This window comes from Eucalyptus grandis, chromosome 1 (genome assembly GCF_016545825.1).
Source record: "Eucalyptus grandis isolate ANBG69807.140 chromosome 1, ASM1654582v1, whole genome shotgun sequence".
Lineage (NCBI taxonomy): Eukaryota > Viridiplantae > Streptophyta > Magnoliopsida > Myrtales > Myrtaceae > Eucalyptus > Eucalyptus grandis.
Window position 1 is genome coordinate 7,087,191 of NC_052612.1, and position 19,936 is coordinate 7,107,126.

General features: G+C 36.7%; 2 protein-coding genes across 3 annotated transcripts; both read right to left on the reverse strand.

Moving 5' to 3' along the window:
- Positions 1–2,114: 2,114 nt before the first annotated feature.
- On the reverse strand, positions 2,115–11,196 carry LOC104441224 (alpha N-terminal protein methyltransferase 1). 2 transcript variants are annotated; one of them, XM_010054258.3, is made up of 8 exons: positions 10,870–11,195; positions 10,546–10,690; positions 8,173–8,231; positions 7,475–7,591; positions 6,776–6,877; positions 4,465–4,519; positions 3,055–3,152; positions 2,115–2,512 (listed from the first exon to the last, which is right to left on the reverse strand). In XM_010054258.3, exons 1-8 carry the CDS (start codon positions 11,188–11,190, stop codon positions 2,387–2,389), a joined length of 1,023 nt encoding a protein of 340 aa, XP_010052560.2. In that variant the 5' UTR covers positions 11,191–11,195; the 3' UTR covers positions 2,115–2,386. The 2 variants fall into 2 exon arrangements, with proteins under 2 accessions (XP_010052560.2, XP_039171611.1); XM_039315677.1 differs by lacking the exon at positions 2,115–2,512 and adding an exon at positions 2,602–2,942 and having other exon boundaries at positions 10,870–11,196.
- Positions 11,197–16,143: 4,947 nt separating this feature from the next.
- Positions 16,144–19,548, reverse strand: LOC104441225 (cysteine-rich repeat secretory protein 38). Its single transcript, XM_010054260.3, has 7 exons — positions 18,700–19,548; positions 17,975–18,094; positions 17,695–17,900; positions 17,349–17,564; positions 17,003–17,239; positions 16,652–16,802; positions 16,144–16,546 (listed from the first exon to the last, which is right to left on the reverse strand). The coding sequence occupies exons 1-4, from the start codon at positions 19,484–19,486 to the stop codon at positions 17,472–17,474; spliced, it is 1,206 nt and encodes a 401-aa protein (XP_010052562.2). The 5' UTR covers positions 19,487–19,548; the 3' UTR covers positions 16,144–16,546; positions 16,652–16,802; positions 17,003–17,239; positions 17,349–17,471.
- Positions 19,549–19,936: the final 388 nt, after the last annotated feature.

A 19,936-nucleotide genomic window follows, 5' to 3' on the forward strand; every position in this document is an offset into this window, starting at 1 on the left:
AAAAAAAATGTCCATTGAGTCACTTTTAAAACAAGTTTGTTCATTGGTAACTTACTGATATTTGAGGACTGTAAATTAAATTAATTAAGGAAAATCTTGACAGTCAAAATAATTACTTAAAAGGTATTATTAATTTACGAACTTAAGAGAAACAGTGCCGTTGTTAGGAAAATTTATTGAGAGTGGAAAAGAAGAAATTTTCGATAAAAACATATTGCTTACTGTTTCTAAAGTGGAATTACCATCGTTGGGACCATGTGAGAACCTGAGGTAATTTATCATTAGTAAATGCAGAGTATTAATTGTCATTCATGTGGACTTGAAGGTTATTTTCGATTATTGTGATCAACAACTAACTATAAGTTGGGTTAATATCATGAAAAACTTTAAATTGGTACGTCTGTGACGAATTTATATCAAACTAATATTTTGACAATCAAAAATCTTAAATTGGTATATTTGTAATAAATTTACCTCAATTAGTTTTCATTAAATTGGATTAATATCACGAAAAAGTACAAATTGATATATGTGTGTGTGTGTGTGTGTGATAAACGGATGATAAAACTCCAAACTGATATACTAGTGAACTGTCTCATATCATCTAACTTAACAATTTGACGGTAAAATTTAATGAAAACTAACAGATAATATATTTGTCATAGGGTAAATTTATTACAGGTGTACCGCCTTAAGGTTTTTTTTTTTTTATATAATATAACCCTTGTAAATTTGGTGGCTTGAAATAATTTGAGATTAGTTCCTATGGTATTAGTTAATTATTATGAGATAGCTTTTTAATGTTACGAACTTTGTAGCTAAATTACTACTCGCGGGGGAGAGTTCTTGCTATAGGTTTAGTTGGAAATTACGACTTCTGACAAATTACAATAACCAGGAACAGTTTGTATAAGATATAACCAATGGAGGAAATAAAATACCGTTATATATTACAAAATAATAGCATTGTCGAGCTACGTAGTATAAAAACAATCTATAACTAGTGATGAAAGTTATTGACCTTAATGAGCTATCGACCATTTGGGTAAAATTATAGCATTATTAAAATTACTAGTGAGAGAGATGACTCATTTCCAATGCTCTATGATTTTTCAGCTTCTTTTGAATATTGAAAGACTTTAAAACTCCCTATCCAAACAAATTTTTGTAAGAATTAAAATTTTACCAAAATAACATAGATTTCTCTACTGCAATTCGTCTTAATAGATTGACATGGATTTTTTTGACGAAACCTTTTTAAGAAAGAAATGTTCGGGCTTGAAACTAACAATGGGATTACTTTTTAGGGGGAAAAATCATCAAAAACCTCAAATTGTGCCTATTATGACACATTTATCCTAAACATTTTTATGTGATACTAAAATTTCTAATCAGGTATGTTGTATAACACATTTATTCTACATCAAGGTTTTATCGATGAACACTCTTAACAATTTGCCTATACAAACAACCAAAGGCAAATACTGTTGACTATAGCATCCACATGGCTTAAGTAAAATAAAAACATTGTTCCACGTGACTTAAGTAAAATAAAAACATTATTTTGGTTGGGAAATCATCTGACGAATCATTGAAGAAGCATAAATGCATCACACAAATACAAGTTGAGTTTTTGACATCATAAGAAAAATTTTACGTTAACTTTGTCAAAGTGGACATATATATATATATATATATATATATATAATAGAGATATTACTATATTACTACTTTTCGTTGGGAGGGGACGAGAGAGTGCGATTCTTTTATTATTGAGGTTTCTTTTCACTCATGTCAATGTAGCGTACATAATTTCTTTTATGGGGGTCCGTGGCTGTGGACATATAAAGACAATGTGCAATTAATTTGAAACATTCTAATAGTGCCGATCAGCCTTTTTATGTCGTTCAAAGATAGAGCTTTGATCATAAGATAGAACTACACTGGAACTTCAATAGAGACAGAATCTGATTGAGTGAAAATATTATATATGTCACTCTCACTTGGGCATCAAGACGTAATGGTTTTCGATTCAATTTTTAATTGAGTGGGCATTTTCAGTTTACTTTTAGGTATGTCAGTTACCCTTAAATTGTCATTCGGCAGTAATCACAGACTGTAAATTGTTTTCATTGGCTAGAATTGCAAAAAAAGAAAAAAATAATACAAAGATAGCGGCCCATTGAACGGCAAAATATGTTTTAAACACCTTCCATTGAAAACAATGCGACAGCAGACGAGTAAAATGCGCACAGATCACACTCATTCAATCGCTCAACGGATAGCACACATGCAAGAACGGATAAGCATCTCACAACATTCTGTGCATCGTCCAGGTGACCCCCACCCGACCTCCGCTATTGAAATCCATCCATGAAGTAATTACTCATTTGATGATGCCAGGTCTGTTGGGTTGCGCTTTGGCTCTGGTATTGTGAACTCGTTTAGGCGCATCGGGGGTTAAAGCATACATCTTCACAGCAAATAATTCCTCAGGTAATCCCCTCTGGTCCTGTAATGATCCAATGGATTCAGGCTGTCGCATAAGGGAACTGACAATAAAATGCATGGAACACCCACCCCGAGTAAATACGTTCAGGCTAAATAACAGAGAGAACCAGTAGACTCCTTCTAGATGTCGGAAGATAATTCAAACAGTAAAGTTGCATAAAGATCACAAATTCGCCACTTCCCAAAAAATCTCTTTCCAGATTGAGTACAAGAAAATACAAATGCCCATGCAAATGAAATCCTTTCCTCCCATGTATGGTTTAGAGGTTCTCAGTGTGTAGGAATGCTGTTATAGCCTAACGAATACCAGGATTCATCCATCTCATGCTCAGCAATTCAGTAGGTATCCCCACCTGATGAATTTCCAAAAAGTTCTTGCAAAGTCTTAAATGCTGTTGCAGAAAATCCAGTGGAAGGAAACACATTTTTTACTATACACATTTGCAGAAACAATGATGTCATTACTCAGTGCTATAGAGATGCTTGTCGTATAGGATTTTAGGAAGGAAACATAGATTAGGTATATATTAGGAGGACTGAAACCTTTGATTTGAAGATATGCAATCCACACCGGTGAAAGAGCTCCTTAAAATACGTATTGGACCTGGTGATGCTTCGATCTTCCTTGTCCAACACAAAACCTGCATACGGAAATTCTGGCTCATGAATCTCAAATATTATTGGGCAAATAAATAGAAAAAATTTGATGTGAACCAAAATCAGGCTATTTATTTGAAGAAATCCTCAATTAATCCTTCTCTTCTATTTTGTGGAAATCCGTAGATCCTCTTTGAATGAACCTTAATGCATAGCCAAAGCCATTGTTTTTCTCCACCCCCACATAGCAAGCAATTGCATCTTCTTTTTTGTTGTCTTAAAACAAATTGTATGATATGAATTGACTTTCTCTTAACAGAATCCTACGTACTCTTCAACACCAGTTAGTTATGAATGACTCCCTCTATCATCAATTTTTTCACTAATATATATTAATCTCACACATCAAAATCGTATGATACCGATGAAGCACTGGTACACACTATGCTCTTCTCACGTATGATAAATGTTGAGATGTTTGTGGATACTTGAAAGAGTTATAGCCTGGTATACCAAAATAATCTGTCAAGTACAATGTTTTAGACATTCAGAAATTTATGCGCTTAGAAGGTAGTAAAAAACCTCAGTCTGATCTGCTGTCCTGGTCTACTTTTAACTCTCTAACCTACTTATTTGAATGCATCAACAATTCTTTCAACATTCTTGAACTTCAGCTCCATGTTCAGAACTAATGACCCTCAATTATACACTTGACTTTTCATTATCTTTGATAAGATAATTCTTTTCAAATAAGCCTCTTCTCCTTATTCTCGTTTAATTGATTCAAAATGTACTGTTTCAAAGATTATCATGAATGCCAAATTAAGCTTGTTTCTGCAATATCATAGTAACCGAATCTGAAAGTCTTGGAAAATGTGGAAAGGGTCATTAATATCATTTAATAATATGTAGAATACTATACATCAGCTCCACTCATAACAAACTTCTAATGATCCAAGATACAAATACTTTTTGGATAATTGACCCAAGATGCAAATATGGCATTAGTTCCAGCAAGAAACTATCCTGAGCCTGATTCAGTGCATGCATATATTAACTTGTAATTTTTGTCACAAACTCCATGATTCAAACATATGAACAAACAAAAGTAAGATTACTAGAATAGCATATCGGTTAAAGTTTTCCTTTTTAGTACTGGTTCCTGTCCTTCTATTGTTGCCTTCTCTTGAAAGATAAGGTCTGGATGTTGGAGTTAACCATAGCCAAGGAAGATAAGAAGAGTGAACTTAAACTCATCTTATTATCAGGTCAAGCCATAAACAGATATGTGTCCTTTTAACAGAGAAGAAAAATCCATCATCACTGAGAGTAGTGTATTAAATATGAAATAAGTACCACTTCTAGCAATGTTCTCCTTCAGGACGAAAAGCCCACCAGGTTTGAGGCCAGCCTGAAATATATTTGCTGAATACATAAGTGATACATAAAAGCAAAGTTGCAGAAAGGGAAATCCAAAGACACTCCATAAAAATGTATCGCCACTTATCAGGTACCTATATATGATTTCAAGGAAAATTAGTTTGGTTAGATATTTCAGAGAAGAAGGCTATTTGTATTGGTCAATAACTGATAATGCCAATACAATGGCTAAAATGATCACGAAAAGTATATAAATATGGAGTCATGAAGGCCTTCAAATAACCTAACAGAAAAGAAGAAGGTCTTAGAGTGATAATCAATAGACCAGCTTCTGCAGGGAATGTAACAGATTAAAGCACAGACCTCAGAATCTAACATTGGTGAAGAATCAATGTCAACTAGAATTTCTTGCTACAGATTCCATTAACTATAGCAATTTGAGTCATTTAATGACCAATTACAGGAGGAATTTGGAATTGTCCTGATCTCAGGGTAGCAAGTTAGTGCCAGGGGAAAAGCACAGATCAAACATATTACAAATCAAGAGAATGAGAGTCCTTTGCTCCACCTTAGTTTTGTCTTTTTCCCTCAACTTCTCATTCTTAATAGAATCTTTTCTTTTAATTTTTTTAATTTTTTATTTTATCTATTCCTTTCTCAGTGCCTTTGCAGCACGATTACTGCTTACAAGCAGCTCCAAAAGGTCGAGCGTAGTTTAACAGTGTAAGGCCTTGTTTGGTTCCATTGACAAGCAATCCATAAGTGGATCCTCAAACCAAGTAATTCCATTTCATAGAATAGAATTCTTTTTCAATTGTTGGGATGATACAAATATTTAGGTCTTTAGAAGAAAACAGATCCTAGTCATTGAACACTCAATGGCTGAGATTTATTCTTTTCTTTTTTTTCTCTCTCTCTCTCTTTTCTTTAGTCTCTAGTCGTTGAACACTCAATGTCACTATTACTACTTCAGTTTAAATTCAGCCGCCACAGAAACTGAGTTGGCAATCGGAAAGATAAGGTAGCAATATGAGAACACATGATGCGTTTTTATTGGTGTTGCTGATCTTGTCATCACCATAAAAAAAAGGGGGGGAAATTGTGACAAAAATGAAAACATAAGGACAAAAATTCAATGAATAGTCACATAAAGAAACAAGTGGACAGGGGCACTTGGTGGTTGCACGATCAAACCCCACCCCCCAAAAAAAAAAAAAATAAAATAAAATAAAAAAAACAAACACACACACACAAAAACAAGTGGCCCCCGCCCGCTCAACGGCAACCACAACTGTCGAGGTCATCTGTTCGCAGCAACCACTGTGATGATTGTCTTCGTGTCTGTCACAGTGGCTGCATGAGACCGCCATGACAGAGAGAGCCACCATGATGGTGGTTGCGATTTGTCTGTCAAAAAGACCACAGTCAAGGTGCGGCGCCTATCAATGGTGTTTTGGTGAACCCCACCCCCATGACTGTGGTCACAACTGCAGCAACATGTGCACAACATGGAGGGGGCAGATCCAGCACCACCATGCGATGGGAGGTGCAACTGCCACATGGGGGTTGCCCGCATTGCCATTGTATGCAGGTTACAGCCTGAATTTTTTTTATTGGCATGGCAAGGTCAGAGAGAGAGAGAGAGAGAGAGAGAGAGGGTTTTTAATAAATGCAACAGAGTCCACATAAAACAGGTCATCTTTTTCTTTTTCTATTTTAAAACAAAGAAGCCCACGTCAACAATTTCTAACAGCGTCAACATGTTAGCAACTCTGTCACTGGACCAGCACAAGGACGGACGCCGTACGGTGGCACACATTAAAAAGTACCGGAGCCATTTTCAGAAAAAAAAAAAGTGGAGGGATGCTTTTGAATTTCAAGCAAAGGTATAGGGACCAATAGTGCCATTTCAGCAAAAAAAAAAAAAAAATCCTTCCAGGAATAATAACTAACAAATAAAAAAATTCATAAAATTTTATGCTATAAGACACCTGACACCAATAGCAACCCCTGAAGCTCATCAGACATTTTGAGCAGCACTCCAACCTCCAAGGAATTTTCACAATAATAGCAGCCAATTGTCTTTTACAGCAACAGCTGAACCTCAGAAGGACAACTGCTACAGCAATGATAGCAGAAACTACACCATCCTAGGCCCATCTCCAGTTGGAATTCCAAGATACATCAATATCGAATTAAAGATTTTGATCATGCTTCACATTTCTAGGTTTCTTAGAACATGGAGCAGTTTTACACTGTTTTCTTAAGGGGACAATAGTTGACTTACCTTGGCTCTCATAAAGAAAGATACAAAGTCATCATCTGCAAGATGGCCAATGCACCACTGAATCCATATGACATCGTATCGTCCTACATCAGGTGTGAATTCCTAAAACATAAACAAATGAATTTCAACATGAAACAAGTACATCACTTAAATACTAATTGTGCAAGTGAAATTATAGCAGTCCTGCGGGACAAAGCAAACATTTCTAGAAGACATTTTATGCATGCCTTCACAAATCTGCAAGCAAACAGGCACCCCGTGGATCAAATTTAAGGCAACTACTCAATTATCCCAGTTTAAAATCCTTGAAAGGTCTTTAAATTCACGTATATGAAACCTATAACCCAGATAAATTTTTATCTCTTTTGAATGAAAAATTAAATAAATTCACGTATATGAAACCTATAACCCAGATAAGTTTTTATCTCTTTTGAATGAAAAATTAAATAAAATATTTAATATTTGTGTAAGAAAAACCAAGGTGGTACCATATCAATGCAAAGTTATAATGTCTGCTATTGTGTTGATGCTAACCCTAGTCTGTAGCTATTTCCTGATAAACAGAATGGCCTTATAATCAGTATAACATTTAATATAGTCCTAAAATTTTAGAGACATTATTATGGAGTCATACATATTTGTAGTTTACAATGTGAGGACCAATTAGGTACATTTTGGATCTATCCAAATATAACTCACCTGAAGGGGGACACAAAAGAAATTGGTGGTCTTGTTCTCGATTGCTAAACCGCTTTCAGGAACCAAACTTTCACGGGCAGCTTCTAGGAAGTGCGATACAGGCTCAAGGAGATCAACCTTCATCCCAAACGAAAAGAAAGAAAAAACAATATTTAAAGAGCCAACACCTCTCTCAATCAACAAGTTTCATTTTGGCCCAACAAAACATCAAATGTTCTGGCGAACACTAAAAACAAGGCTTCACAATGAATATTTTAATGAAAGCGATTTTCTTTTTCAGCACCCAGAAACCAGTCATTAAAAATCAAGTTATATAGGTGTAGAAATACAGATGACATCAATCTAAAAGAAAGGAAAGAACAAGATAGATTTTTTTTTTTTTTGGTGAAGTATGAGATGGATTTTGCCCTAGATAGGAAACAAAAACTGACATTGATGTGTCAGAATTAGGGTTGAAGTAATGAAACACTAGAAGGTCAAAGAAAAAGACAACAAACTCAGATGCTGCCATTGCCAGACTCCTTAAACGAACATTACATTCAACCTGACTGCTAAAAACACCAAATGTGAGACATTCCCTGGTATATTGTTCTTCAAGTAGAAGGGAATAACAATGCTGAGCAGTCTTACATGTCATTTTTGTAGCTAGAGCTAAAGCAAGTTTGTTGGCCAGAGCAACAAGGAAAATACAACTATACCTCAGTGAAGAACCTGATCAAAAGATTCTTGGTAACTCTTCCAATGCCAGAACCACAATCTGCAAGAGTTGTCCATATTGGTGAAGAGTTTCTGAAAAGAGAAACTAGCTGACTGGTACTTATGAAGAGTCAAATCCATAAATTAACAAAAACTCAAACAAAACATAAGATATCGTAAATATAGACTTATGTCAAAATAAGCATAACGCAACAAATATGTCGCCAATCGACTCTCCATATATGGTAACCAAAGCATTCCAGAAGTTATAGACAACAGACTTATTAGTTGGTCATAGTTAATGTCCAGTGGCTGTGGAATCATGCATTTTACAAAGTTGCATGTGATTGTGTTACAGAAAGGTCATATTGTGCCACAAGATTTGCCGCTAGGATCCACATAATCATACAAAGCCAAAGTGGATTATCTGGAGCTTTAAGAAGAGTTTAAGTGGGAAGAAGAAGGCTTTTTCATCAAAGGGAGGTAGAAATACGCTGTTTAATAGCATGCTTTCTGATCTTCCATTTGACATCCTCTCTTTGTCTCCAATCCCTACTTCAGTGGCAAAAAGACTTGAGAACATACAGAAAAAGTTGCCCTAATCTGACATTTCATCTGTCTAATTGGAATATTTTAAAACAAACAATTTCTAATGGAGGCCTTTTGGTAAAGCTTTGCTAAGGCAGGGTGGGATGTGGATGATGACTTCCATAGCAGAACACTATTAGAGAGGGAAATGGTGGGAAAACCCTGTCGGGGGATGACAGATGGTTTCGAGACACTGTATTCAGATATTTATTTGCTGGTTTTTCTACGCAAGTGAGGAGCAAGATAGTTATGGTGCTGATTATCAGAAGGCTTACAATGGAGAAGTGGCATGGGAATTGGGAAGTTAACTTCTTACAGATGGCTCAAGGTTGGGAGCTCAAAGCTTTCTCAAACTGTTTTGAGCTGTTGTATAGAACAACACTGGACATGGGGGAGAATGATTGTCCACACTGAAATTATTCTAATACTGGAACTTCTTCGGTCAAAACCTACTACTCTAATCTCATCTCTGATCAGATGCAAGTGCAAATGAACATGATCTTCCTTTAGGAATCTATTTGCAAAGTCAAGATTCCTCGAGAGTTTCCTTTTTCTCCTGGGAAACGGGGGAATATATTCCCACTTTGGACAATCTTATAAAAAAAAAAAAAAAAAATAAAAAATAAAGGAACAACACTGGTAAATAGATGATCTTTGTGCAAGAAAGTGTGATTCTAATAATTGCTATATTGCAACTGGACAAGACATAGTTGAACTATTTTTAGAAGTGAAGTGGATCACTTCAATCACTGTGCAACATTGACTTTGGGCTTTTAGAGGGGCCATGAATTCGTGTTTTGCACAGAACAGAGTTACCAAGACGATTCCTCTCCTAGTCTTCTGGCTCATTTGGGAATAAAGGAAAAAGGAAACAAGAGGTGAGTTAAATTTCTAGGGATAATTATTAACACATTATCCACCTTTGGTATAGTGTGAAAATTCAATTTCATAAATCTAGATGATTGAAGATGTTAAAAACGATATTTCGAGCATGCTTTTGTATAAGAGTGGTTTTCCTTCTAAAGATGATACATACAGGGGTATTCTGTTTATCATTAAAAATGAAAAAGTATAAGTTACACCCCAATAGACCCTATTTTCAATGCAATCATATCCAGCAATAACCAATGAGGGCGTCTTTCTGCCGAGAAAAGTGAACATTGCACATTGTGGCAAATTACATTGGGGCTAACTGCAGCTAATCACACAGTTCATTCTTGGCCTAATTTACAACAGTGTCACCATATGCTACGTAATCTGTTACAGGCAATTAGTATAATGGATTTTAGTATGGTATTACGGTGAGAAAGTACAAAGGAGGGAGCCTGGATTGGCAAATTAAAGAAGAATATCTTACAAAGCATGCACTTCAGATCCTCTTACAAGACTATAAAGTTAGCAAACTCTTTAGCTTAGTTTCATTTCTGGTGGGAACTACTTTTGCCATTCAAAATTCCCTAATCAACACAGTAAAAAAGCCACTGAATCAGGAGATCTCAGTTTACATCTGGATACTGATATCGATCATCCTATTTAAATCAGAGATATTTCCATATGTCAGGGGAATAATTTCTGCTATTGAGTCACTAAATCCCTCCATCTGGAGCCCGCCTCAAAAGCAAACAATCATCAAGGCGCGATCATGTTGTAGCCGAACTCATAATTATCACTCCCATCAATGTCACAGTCAAATTAGTCTTATTCACACACAGAAAATACAAACAAGCACAAAACCAGAAGCCCACGCCTGCACACACACACACACACACACACAAGAGAACACCAACCTAGGGCAACAAGACTACGGCCTCTTCCACCATCCGGGAAACGTTCAGCCAAAAGCATTTTGAGAAAAGCTTCACTGCCCTTTATGTCAGCGTCATTGACGTGTGCATATCCTCCCAACACTCCATCTGCAGTTGCCTCCACACCCTTCTCTTGAGGCACAAGAAAGACCCCCATAATCATCATACAGCAAAAACTCCATGGAATTACAGACTTTGTGTGTGTGATCACACAGAAGGAGCAATCTCGACTAGGCAAAGATAGAACCAAAACAGAGCTAACGGGGACAGAAGAAAGAGAAAGGGAGTGATGGGTAAGTCACATACTTCCCAATAGCCAACGCCTTGGCGGTACCACTCCTTCCTCTTGTGGACATCCCCTTCCTTGCCGATTTCTTCCCCCCACATCTCTTCCGCGTTCTTGAACTCCCGCCCCTCGGAGTCGAACCCGCTGGCCTCCATTATCGCGCTCGCTCTCGGCTTCTCTGTCGAAGCAGCGGCGGGCCTGCTCGCGGTGCTCCGCAGAGGAGAGGAACGAAATAGGGGTTTTGCGGAGAGTTCGAACCGCGGTGGCGGAGGAGAGATGGGGAGGCCGCGAGCGTAACTGGGTACGACCCGAATCAACACCTGCGCCTCCATGGGGGCCATTCCCAACCCCTATCTAGTTTTAATTTCTTTTCCCAATACGGCAAAAAAGAATTGCGTCCGTGAATGGTTACACTAATCTTAAAATGATGCATTTATCATAAATTTTTCTCAATTGATAGTTAACAAAAAAATTTATTTTTTAATAAATTTATTACGGATATATCACTTTAAAGTTTTTTAATAGTCAAAAAATTAATTTGATGTAAATTTGTTATATGTGTACTAATTCGAAAGTTTTTGTAGTATTAGTCCTAATTAAAATTTGGAGTGTGTCTATCATGCCACATGAATAGTTACTAATGTTAGGCCAAATCTTATAATTAAGAGAGCCATTAAAGTTATGAAAGTGTCAACAAGAAACTCGGCTTTGTCATTGGCCATGGAATACAGTCAATTATGGGTTGGGCCTTGCATAAACTCTCTAACACCACTCCTACGGTTCAATTGCAGCATTCATATTGCATCCCTCGTGCTTCTCCCGGTATTATGGAAATCAATTCCATGCCTTTGTGGAATGAGGAAAAGTTGGATGCACGACATATTCCCACGAAATTTTTGTAATGCTCTCATGGCAGGCTATTTTATGGCTTCTTTGTATTCCCCCTTGCTATCACTGCATTACCTTTTGTTTTACATGAATGGTCACTGCTCCCTCGACAGAATGCGTTTCTCACCATTACTTCCTCGCATACCACACCACGGTTGCTTCTCTTTAAGTTTATGTAAATGTCTTATCCTTGCTCATCAAGAATACATCTTTTGTCTTTTGGACGGCTCAAAACCAAAGAAAGGTTTTGACCTCTATGAAACATTTCACGTACAACTTAGGAACATACTCTGATACTTTCTCATGCGAGCCATTGGCCTTGTCCAAAGGACCCTGCGACATAGACTATCCTAGGTTAAAAAGTAGTGTACATCAGCCAACTTAAGCACGCAATGCCCCGATAATAAGGCTCACACACATTTCAAAAGATCGCTTGTAAGAACTGAAGAATGAATACCGGCAGTAAAAGATTGTTCTACTCAATCGTATTAATCAATGGTAGAAATAATACACATCAAGAGACTATTGGTGTTGTGGCCAATAATATCATGTAGAGGGAAGTGAATAAGTGATTTCAAAAACTTAATAAAATATTGCGGAATTAAAAAAGTTAGGTTTCATATAAGCATGATATCAAATATGAGCAGTGTGTTGATATATGCGGAAACACGTTATATCAATTAGTGCAGTACGCTTCTAGATGGGGTCAATAGGTAATTTGAAGTCACTTAACAAAATACTGTGGAAATGAAAGCATCAAGGTTAATATGAGCATGACCAAGTTAAATGGAATGTTGAAATAAACACAAGCCACTTATATCAAATAGTGCAATTGTAGTGCTTCTATCAGGAAGTAAATAAATATGAGTAGGGAGAGATAGAAAACAATGCCCTCAAAGCTTATAGTGATTTGATTTGGTGTAAGCCTATGCTTACTTGCCCAAACTATTAGCTTACTGGTTAGAATTCACTAAAAATCTTCTTGACATTACAATAGAATTTGTCATTATATTCAAGCACTTCTCCTCAAAGTTGGTGATGTTTGTACCTATGAAGTATCGACACTTCTGAGAGTCTCGTATCATGTATGATACTTTAACATGTGTCCGACACTCTTAGACACTCTCGAACACTCGGTTAATATGTGTCAGAAAATTCAACATTTGGTCAATCCCGACATTCTCCAAGGCTTAAGTTGGAATTCCAACATGCAAGTTTTCAAAATGTGATTCCGACATGCGAGATCAATGTTAAAAATTTTCAATAAATAAAGGGTCAAAATGTATATATGTGAACAAATAAAAATAAAAATAATAAAAATAATAAATTGGGAAAGAAGAAAACATAGTTTTCTTTTCTATTCTACATCTCACTTCACATGATACATAATTCACACTCAAGTTTTTTTTTTCTCTTATCTTTCAATAGGTCTAACACGTAAGTCCAAAATGTGAATTGCTTGTTTTTTCTTCAAATTTATGAATTATTGGAATGGAGTTGAATTTGTCAAATTGAATAATGAATGATCTTAAATAAATGGTAGATTAATGTTTTTAGTGTAAATTTATTCTAGGCTTTAGTATTGTTTATTTATTTGTGAATTTGAATTAAATTAATTTGGTTGAATTAATCATAAAAATGATAATTTATTATGTATATATAAATATACATTTAATATATAATGTGTCCCAACATGCTAGAATTTTCTATTTTTTAGAAACGATGTGTTAGCGTGTCATGTTGTATAGTGTCATGCTGTGTATTAGTATCATTGCTACTTAGGTTTGTACCAAATCTGATAGATCTCACTATCTCATACTTAAGCACAAATTATAATGCTACCAACACTTCTCGAAAGAATACAATTTGTATACTCACAGAAGAAAAAGTAAAGAGTATAAAGCTGTCTATAGTTTTGGATTTTAAATGCTTGATCAATCTTCTTTCTTTGATTGCATGATCTCCTTTTATGCTCCTTGGCATCCAAACTTCCTATTCAATTTCCAAGCTAGCCATTGGACAATTATTAAGAAGATCGAGGTAAATGTTAAAGTTAATCAATTAGAATTTGTGTAGATTTGGTCACCTATCCAATCAAATCTTGATTTTCTGAAGTCAAGTGATGTATCTTGCCTTTGGCATGATTTGTCAATCAATATATCTCATGTAATTGAATATGTCACATAGATAATATTTGAGATTGATGGTCAACCAAAATCTTCTAAATTAGGAATTCATATCATGTCACAAGCTACCAAGGGATGAGATAAAAATATCTCAAAATAATAATCTTTGAGTTTGTGACAAAGTTGCTTATATCATCAATCACTAGTTATATTCAGTTTTCTAGTTATCTGATGATATGAGACTTTCACTAAGCCTTTGCTTAAATTAAGGTTCCTCAGGCTTTTGCTAATATCATATTCTTGTCACATCAGACTTTCTAGCTATATCCAACTGTTTTTCTTTAAATATTTTGAGTATGATGGTGTTGTAAATGTTGTAGACTATTCACCTTGGTAACTCCAAGTCTTTATGAACTCTTCATTCTTCTATACTTGTTCACATGATTCGTAGCTACTTGTAATCTTTTCACTCGTCATATCAAAATTCCTTTTAACGTGGATATTACTTGAAACACAAACATCTTGTGCATTTATCAAGATTGCTATGAACCATGAATAGTTTTGTCAATTTCATAATATAGTAGGAGGTTTTTCTCAACAATTTCTCCATTTTTAATCATGACAAAACCTTCGCTGTAGATAATAGAATAAGCATTTCAGGGACAAATATAATGAGAGTGCCATAACTTTCATATGACGCGTACTTGAGTGATGTAACTTCTTTTTGCTCACTTAAGTACCACATCAGAGTTAAAATTGACCATTTGAGTGCTATTTTTGGCAAATCGTCCTACATGAGTTTTTTGCAATTTTTTTCAAATTGATTTTTTAAAATTTTTTTAGTTATCTAATTTTTTTTTCCTAAGCTGATCACAAAGGCCTTGCCCTCACCGATAGGGCCACAAAGGCCCCAGGTGAGGCCATCACTAGCTACGAGCAAGGGCATGATGGCTCTCACAAAATCTAGGCAAGGCCGTCTTGGCCATAGCCAATGGCAGATTTTTCGATGAGGCAAATTGTTGATGGTACTTAAATGATTGATTTTTCAACTTTGTGGTACTTTAATGAACAAAAAATTACAAAAATTGTCCACGTCAGCGTCAATTGTGCCACTTAGAATAATTGGTGTTTGCATCGGATTTTTTAGGGAGGGGGAATTGCCAATGGCACTTAAATAATTGATTTTTCAAATATGTGACACTTAAATGAGTGAGAAAAATGTTATAACACTCAAATGAAAATTATACGAAAGTTATGAGATTCTTGCTATACTTGTCATAAGTAATTCGAGAAGATTTATAAAGGGATTGCCTACAAGTTTAAAAAATTTAAAACTGAGTATAAGAAAGCAAGTTGATATCGACATAACTTGGATATCATCAGTAAGCACCTCACTATTTCTATAACAAAACTAAAAAAAAAAATTGCAGCTAAGTATAAGTGGTTTCTCATAAACTTTGGATGTATAAACACTAGTATAGCTCATAGGACATATAGTGAATTAAACAAAATGTTACTACACTTCAGTATTTCTTGCAAGATAATTGGAAAAAGCTCTCCAACCATGATGGTAGGCTTTAGGGGTGAACGCAGCTCCCGGGTAGAACCGGGAACCGGAGAACCGCACCGATGGGTCCAGTTTGGTTCCCGGTTCCAAGGAGAGAGGTTTCAGTTCCTGATTTTTTTTTTTTTTTTTTGGTTTTCCTTTTTGGAACCAATGGTTCCTAGTTCGTCACCGGCCGTGATCTAATTACATGTATTTTGTCATCATCCTTATCCAAAGGGTCGTAATTCACATAAAAGTTTTAGAAAGTTTGTCATCAACGGGTGAGATTTTCTCTCACATAATTCAATTGCCACTGTGTCTCTCTGAAGATTAGATTTTCGGAATATTGCAGATAATTCCTTTCTTTTAGAAATGATCGAGTTCCTTTCTTTTAGAAATGATCGAGTCCAAGGACCTTCACTTAAAGGGCAAAACCTACACAACTTCAAGCCATTTCCTACCTTTTTCCCCCGGTCCTTCGGAATATATTTTTGTATGAGGCTAAGGTTTGAGAGCACGAGATTGGACCAAATATCCAAAAGGGAATTTGTCATTTCTGGTCTGCCTCATCTATTACTTTATGACAGACACTTTCTATATACTCATTTTTTCTTAATTCTTTCTTGTATCCTATGTTGGACCTGGCACTTTATCCTTGAGAAGAGGAGTATGCTAAAGCTGTAATCTTGTACACTATATGTTAAGTCAAATGAAATTCAACCGAAAAGTTCCACCCGTAGTACTGTATGGAGGACGATACATGTATATGAGATTGGAAGCATTGGATCTTGTTTACTTGAGCCCACAAAATTTTGTTGTACGCCGAAATAATGATCAATTAGATGCACTTGCTGAAGATTTATCAGAAGAGAGGCATCCGGTGTCTGTACCAGTGGAAGATTGATCTAACAAGAAAGATCTGCCTGTAGGGAAGGGAGGCGATTTCGGGTGAGGAAGGTCTGATTCACTCCCGAGCATGAGGATGACTGTTGACATAGTAGGCCTAAAATTCGGATCCTCTTGAACGCACAATAGCGCTATATGGATCAATCTTAGAGCTTCGTTTCTTGGACATGAATTGATCAAGTTTGCATCTACTAGCTCTAGCCCTTTCCCTTCGTTCCATAGTAGCCATGCCTGTCAAAATCTTATCTTCTCTTAGTTTCAACTGAGAAAGGAAACAGAGATTTTACACATTCAATATGGTCTAATTGCGAAAGATAGAAGAAATATGGAGCTCACCCATGATACTAGGCTCTGACCATGCTCACAGTTAAAAATTGAGCTGCACTTTCGTCCAGTGAGGATTTCAAGCAATAAGACCCCAAAGCTATAGACATCGGATTTCACTGAAAATAGTCCCTCCATAGCGTATTCCGGCACCATGTATCCACTGTCAATTATCAAGATTAATAAAAAAGAAAGAAGAACATTTGAACCAAGGAAAAGAAAGCAAAATTGAAGGATATATATTAGGAGATTTAATCAGGTTGGCTCATCCTGTTCTTCTGATCGAATCATGTAGGAAAATCATATGATTCAGGTTTTTCCATAATAATAAACTCATTTAAAATGCAAATGGAAGTCCCTTACTATGTCCCGACAATCCTATCAGTGTTAGCTTCAATTTGATTGCCTCCAAAGATTTTAGCAGTGCCAAAGTCTGATATCTTTGGGTTCATCTCATCATCCAATAGCACATTGCTCGCTTTCAAATCTCGATGGATGATCTTAAGCCGAGAATCCTCATGCAAATACAAAAGGCCCTCACTATTCCCTTGATAATATGCACACGGTTTGTCCAAACTAATTCCCTCCTTTTCATTGAATCTGCCTTGGGAAAATCAAAAAAAAAAAAAAAAATTGTGATTCAGTGAGCAATGCTTGATAGAGAACACAATAGCCAAACAAATAGATAGATAGAGGTAAGAGACTGAACCAAATAGGAAGGCATTGAGACTACGGTTCACTAGGTATTCATATACAAGAAGCTTTTCGCCTCTCTCTAAGCAACATCCCAATAGCCTCACTAGATTTCGGTGTTGAAGCTTAACAATGAGCATCACTTCGTTCTTGAAAGTAGACTACGGTTCACTTGGCTCGATCTCATCGAAAGCCTCTTGACTGCAATTTGTTTCCCATCAAGTAGCTTGCCCTACATTCAATAGTCATGTTCCCCAATAAGGAGTTAAGGAGAGTAAATTGTAGATAATGATATCATGTGACATGAAAGTAGACATCAGTATGAACTATATCAGTCTATCACGGAAAGTAAATTTCCTAACCTTGTAGACTGGCCCGAAGCCACCTTCTCCAAGCTTATTAGCATCGGCGAACTTGTCTGTAGCTGTTATTATGGTAGGCAGGTCAAAATAGTGCATCTCGCTGCTTTCGTCTTGGAATCCATTGTGCATGCTTCTCTCCTTCAAGGTTGTCCTATAAGCAGAATCCTCCATGCTTTGTAAAAGTATTCCTTCACTTCTTACTTCATCTGTATAATCACCATGTGTTTAGTATAAGACTAAACTAGTGTTATCCATTAATGGATTTGTCCGTTACTTGTACCTCCGTCCTGACTCTTTCTTCGCTTAAATAAGAAGTGACAAGACACCAGAAGTGCTGCCACTGCTGAAATCAATGATAGAGTGATGGCTATGATCTTCGTCGTGTTTTTTCCTCCCGTTCCTGCTTTCAATTAGTGCGTCAAACTGGGGATCAGGAACAATGCTAACACTGGCGTAACTACAGTCCTTATTGCTTATGAACTTGAATAACATAGAATGAGCCCAGAGGGAGCAATTCTTTAGCCGCAATTATTGGAGTTCAAAACAGAAACAAATTTATAGCGATGAAAGGCACAATTACTGACTGTTGATACCTGAAATTTCCATATATCCGAGCACAATAGCAAACAGAATTGAATCTACGATATATCCGAAAGACCAAATTACTGACGTTGAACCCGTAAAAGGTTTTTACATGAACAAATAACTTACTTTTTCTCTACCTAGCAAGACGTCATTCCATGAACTCGTTCGATAGACACAACCAATACTGCTCTAAACACAGTGACTCCTATATTAGAGCCTACAATTAGGGCAGAGGAAACATAAATGAATGTCCATGACCGTATAAACAAGACTAATCGTATACTTTCTAAGTATCAAGATTGGTTGATTCTGTGACTCATAACTTGCACACCAAATCATCTTACACTTTTTCAGTCTCAGGATTTTCCGAGTACTAATCATCTTACACTTTTTCAGTCTCAGGATTTTCCGAGTACTTACCTTCATCTGTTGATGAAGGCGGTGTCGCACTCGGAGTTGGTTGAGGCGAAGCCACCTGCTGCTGATAGAAAGAGTAATTCTCATATCGGAGGTTACAACTCGGGCTCAAAATTCGCCAACCCCTTTTCCCTTCACAGCACTGCTTGATATCCTCTGTCAACTGAGCCAAACAAGAGCTGCACTCTGTACTATTGATGTCTCTACTACACTGCACAAGTCCATATCTTTGCTGTGAGCCATCACCTCCGTTGGATTCACGCACTCCATACATCAGAGCAGTATATGGAACATCAGCCACAAGATTGTATATCAAAGCAAGAGCATTGATATCCGGATCATCGGGCGATGTGTTGTTCTCGACATTCCACATGAAGACCCTCGGCGATGTCGCCATCACTCCAAAGAAGTCGGTATTTGAGTAGCGCAGCATACACATGTCATACCATATGATCGCTTCCTGGCTGGATGGGCATCGGTTGCGGAGCGCCTGAGCTGCGATCTCAACGCAGGACTGGCAAGAGCCGCTCAGAACATCGCCCCGGCAGAGGAAAAGGCCAAAGATGCCGCTCAAGTCGTTCTTGTAGAAGCTATTGTTCCCAGATGCTCCAGCGGATAAAGAATCTAAAAGTGAGGCAAGATTGGAATTGAAAGTAGAGTTTGTTGTGTCATTGGACGAGCCTGAACAGAAATGGTAATTGTAGCTCGATTGGCCAGTGATGGGTTTGAATTCGATGAGCACAAACGCGACCACAACAACAAAGGGCATTGATTTCTTTCGCAGAGTCATTTGCTTTCCACACAGGTCCAATGGAAATGATATGCATGAAGAGGTGAGGCTTAAAAGGGAAAAGAAAAACAAGAAAACTTCACCTAGGTCCAAGTGTTGATCACTTTAGCTGGTGGTGGTATATCTGATTTCGTTGTATTTAACGTTGTCAGAAGAAATCTCTTGATTGGCTTTATTCGTATAATATATAGAGTAGTTGCTGTGGGCGGCGCGAAAATTCCAACCAGTGAAGTCTTTGTCATTGCGAAAGTCCACCAAACTTTTTAGAAGTCATTAGATTCTAGATTAACAAGTTCACCCATTCAAATTTATACGGCAGTAATGAAGGAAATAGCGACTTTGAACTGTCAAACACTAGCAGAAATTTGGTGGTCTTTTCGCGGTGAAGAAAATCTGCAATATCCCAATCGAATCAGAGAGAAAATGAAGAAAAAAGGACGAAGTTTTCAT

Coding starts and splice junctions, on each gene's coding strand:
- LOC104441224 (XM_010054258.3), bottom strand. CDS start 11,190: ATGGCCCCCATGGAGGCGCAGGTGTTGATTCGGGTCGTACCCAGTTAC. Junction 4,520..6,775: donor CTTTCTTTATGAGAGCCAAG/GTAAGTCAACTA, acceptor AATATATTTCAG/GCTGGCCTCAAACCTGGTGG. Junction 3,153..4,464: donor GGAGAACATTGCTAGAAGTG/GTACTTATTTCA, acceptor TTCCGTATGCAG/GTTTTGTGTTGGACAAGGAA.
- LOC104441225 (XM_010054260.3), bottom strand. CDS start 19,486: ATGACTCTGCGAAAGAAATCAATGCCCTTTGTTGTTGTGGTCGCGTTT. Junction 17,901..17,974: donor AAGAAAGAGTCAGGACGGAG/GTACAAGTAACG, acceptor GTGATTATACAG/ATGAAGTAAGAAGTGAAGGA. Junction 17,565..17,694: donor GCTTCGGGCCAGTCTACAAG/GTTAGGAAATTT, acceptor TATTGAATGTAG/GGCAAGCTACTTGATGGGAA.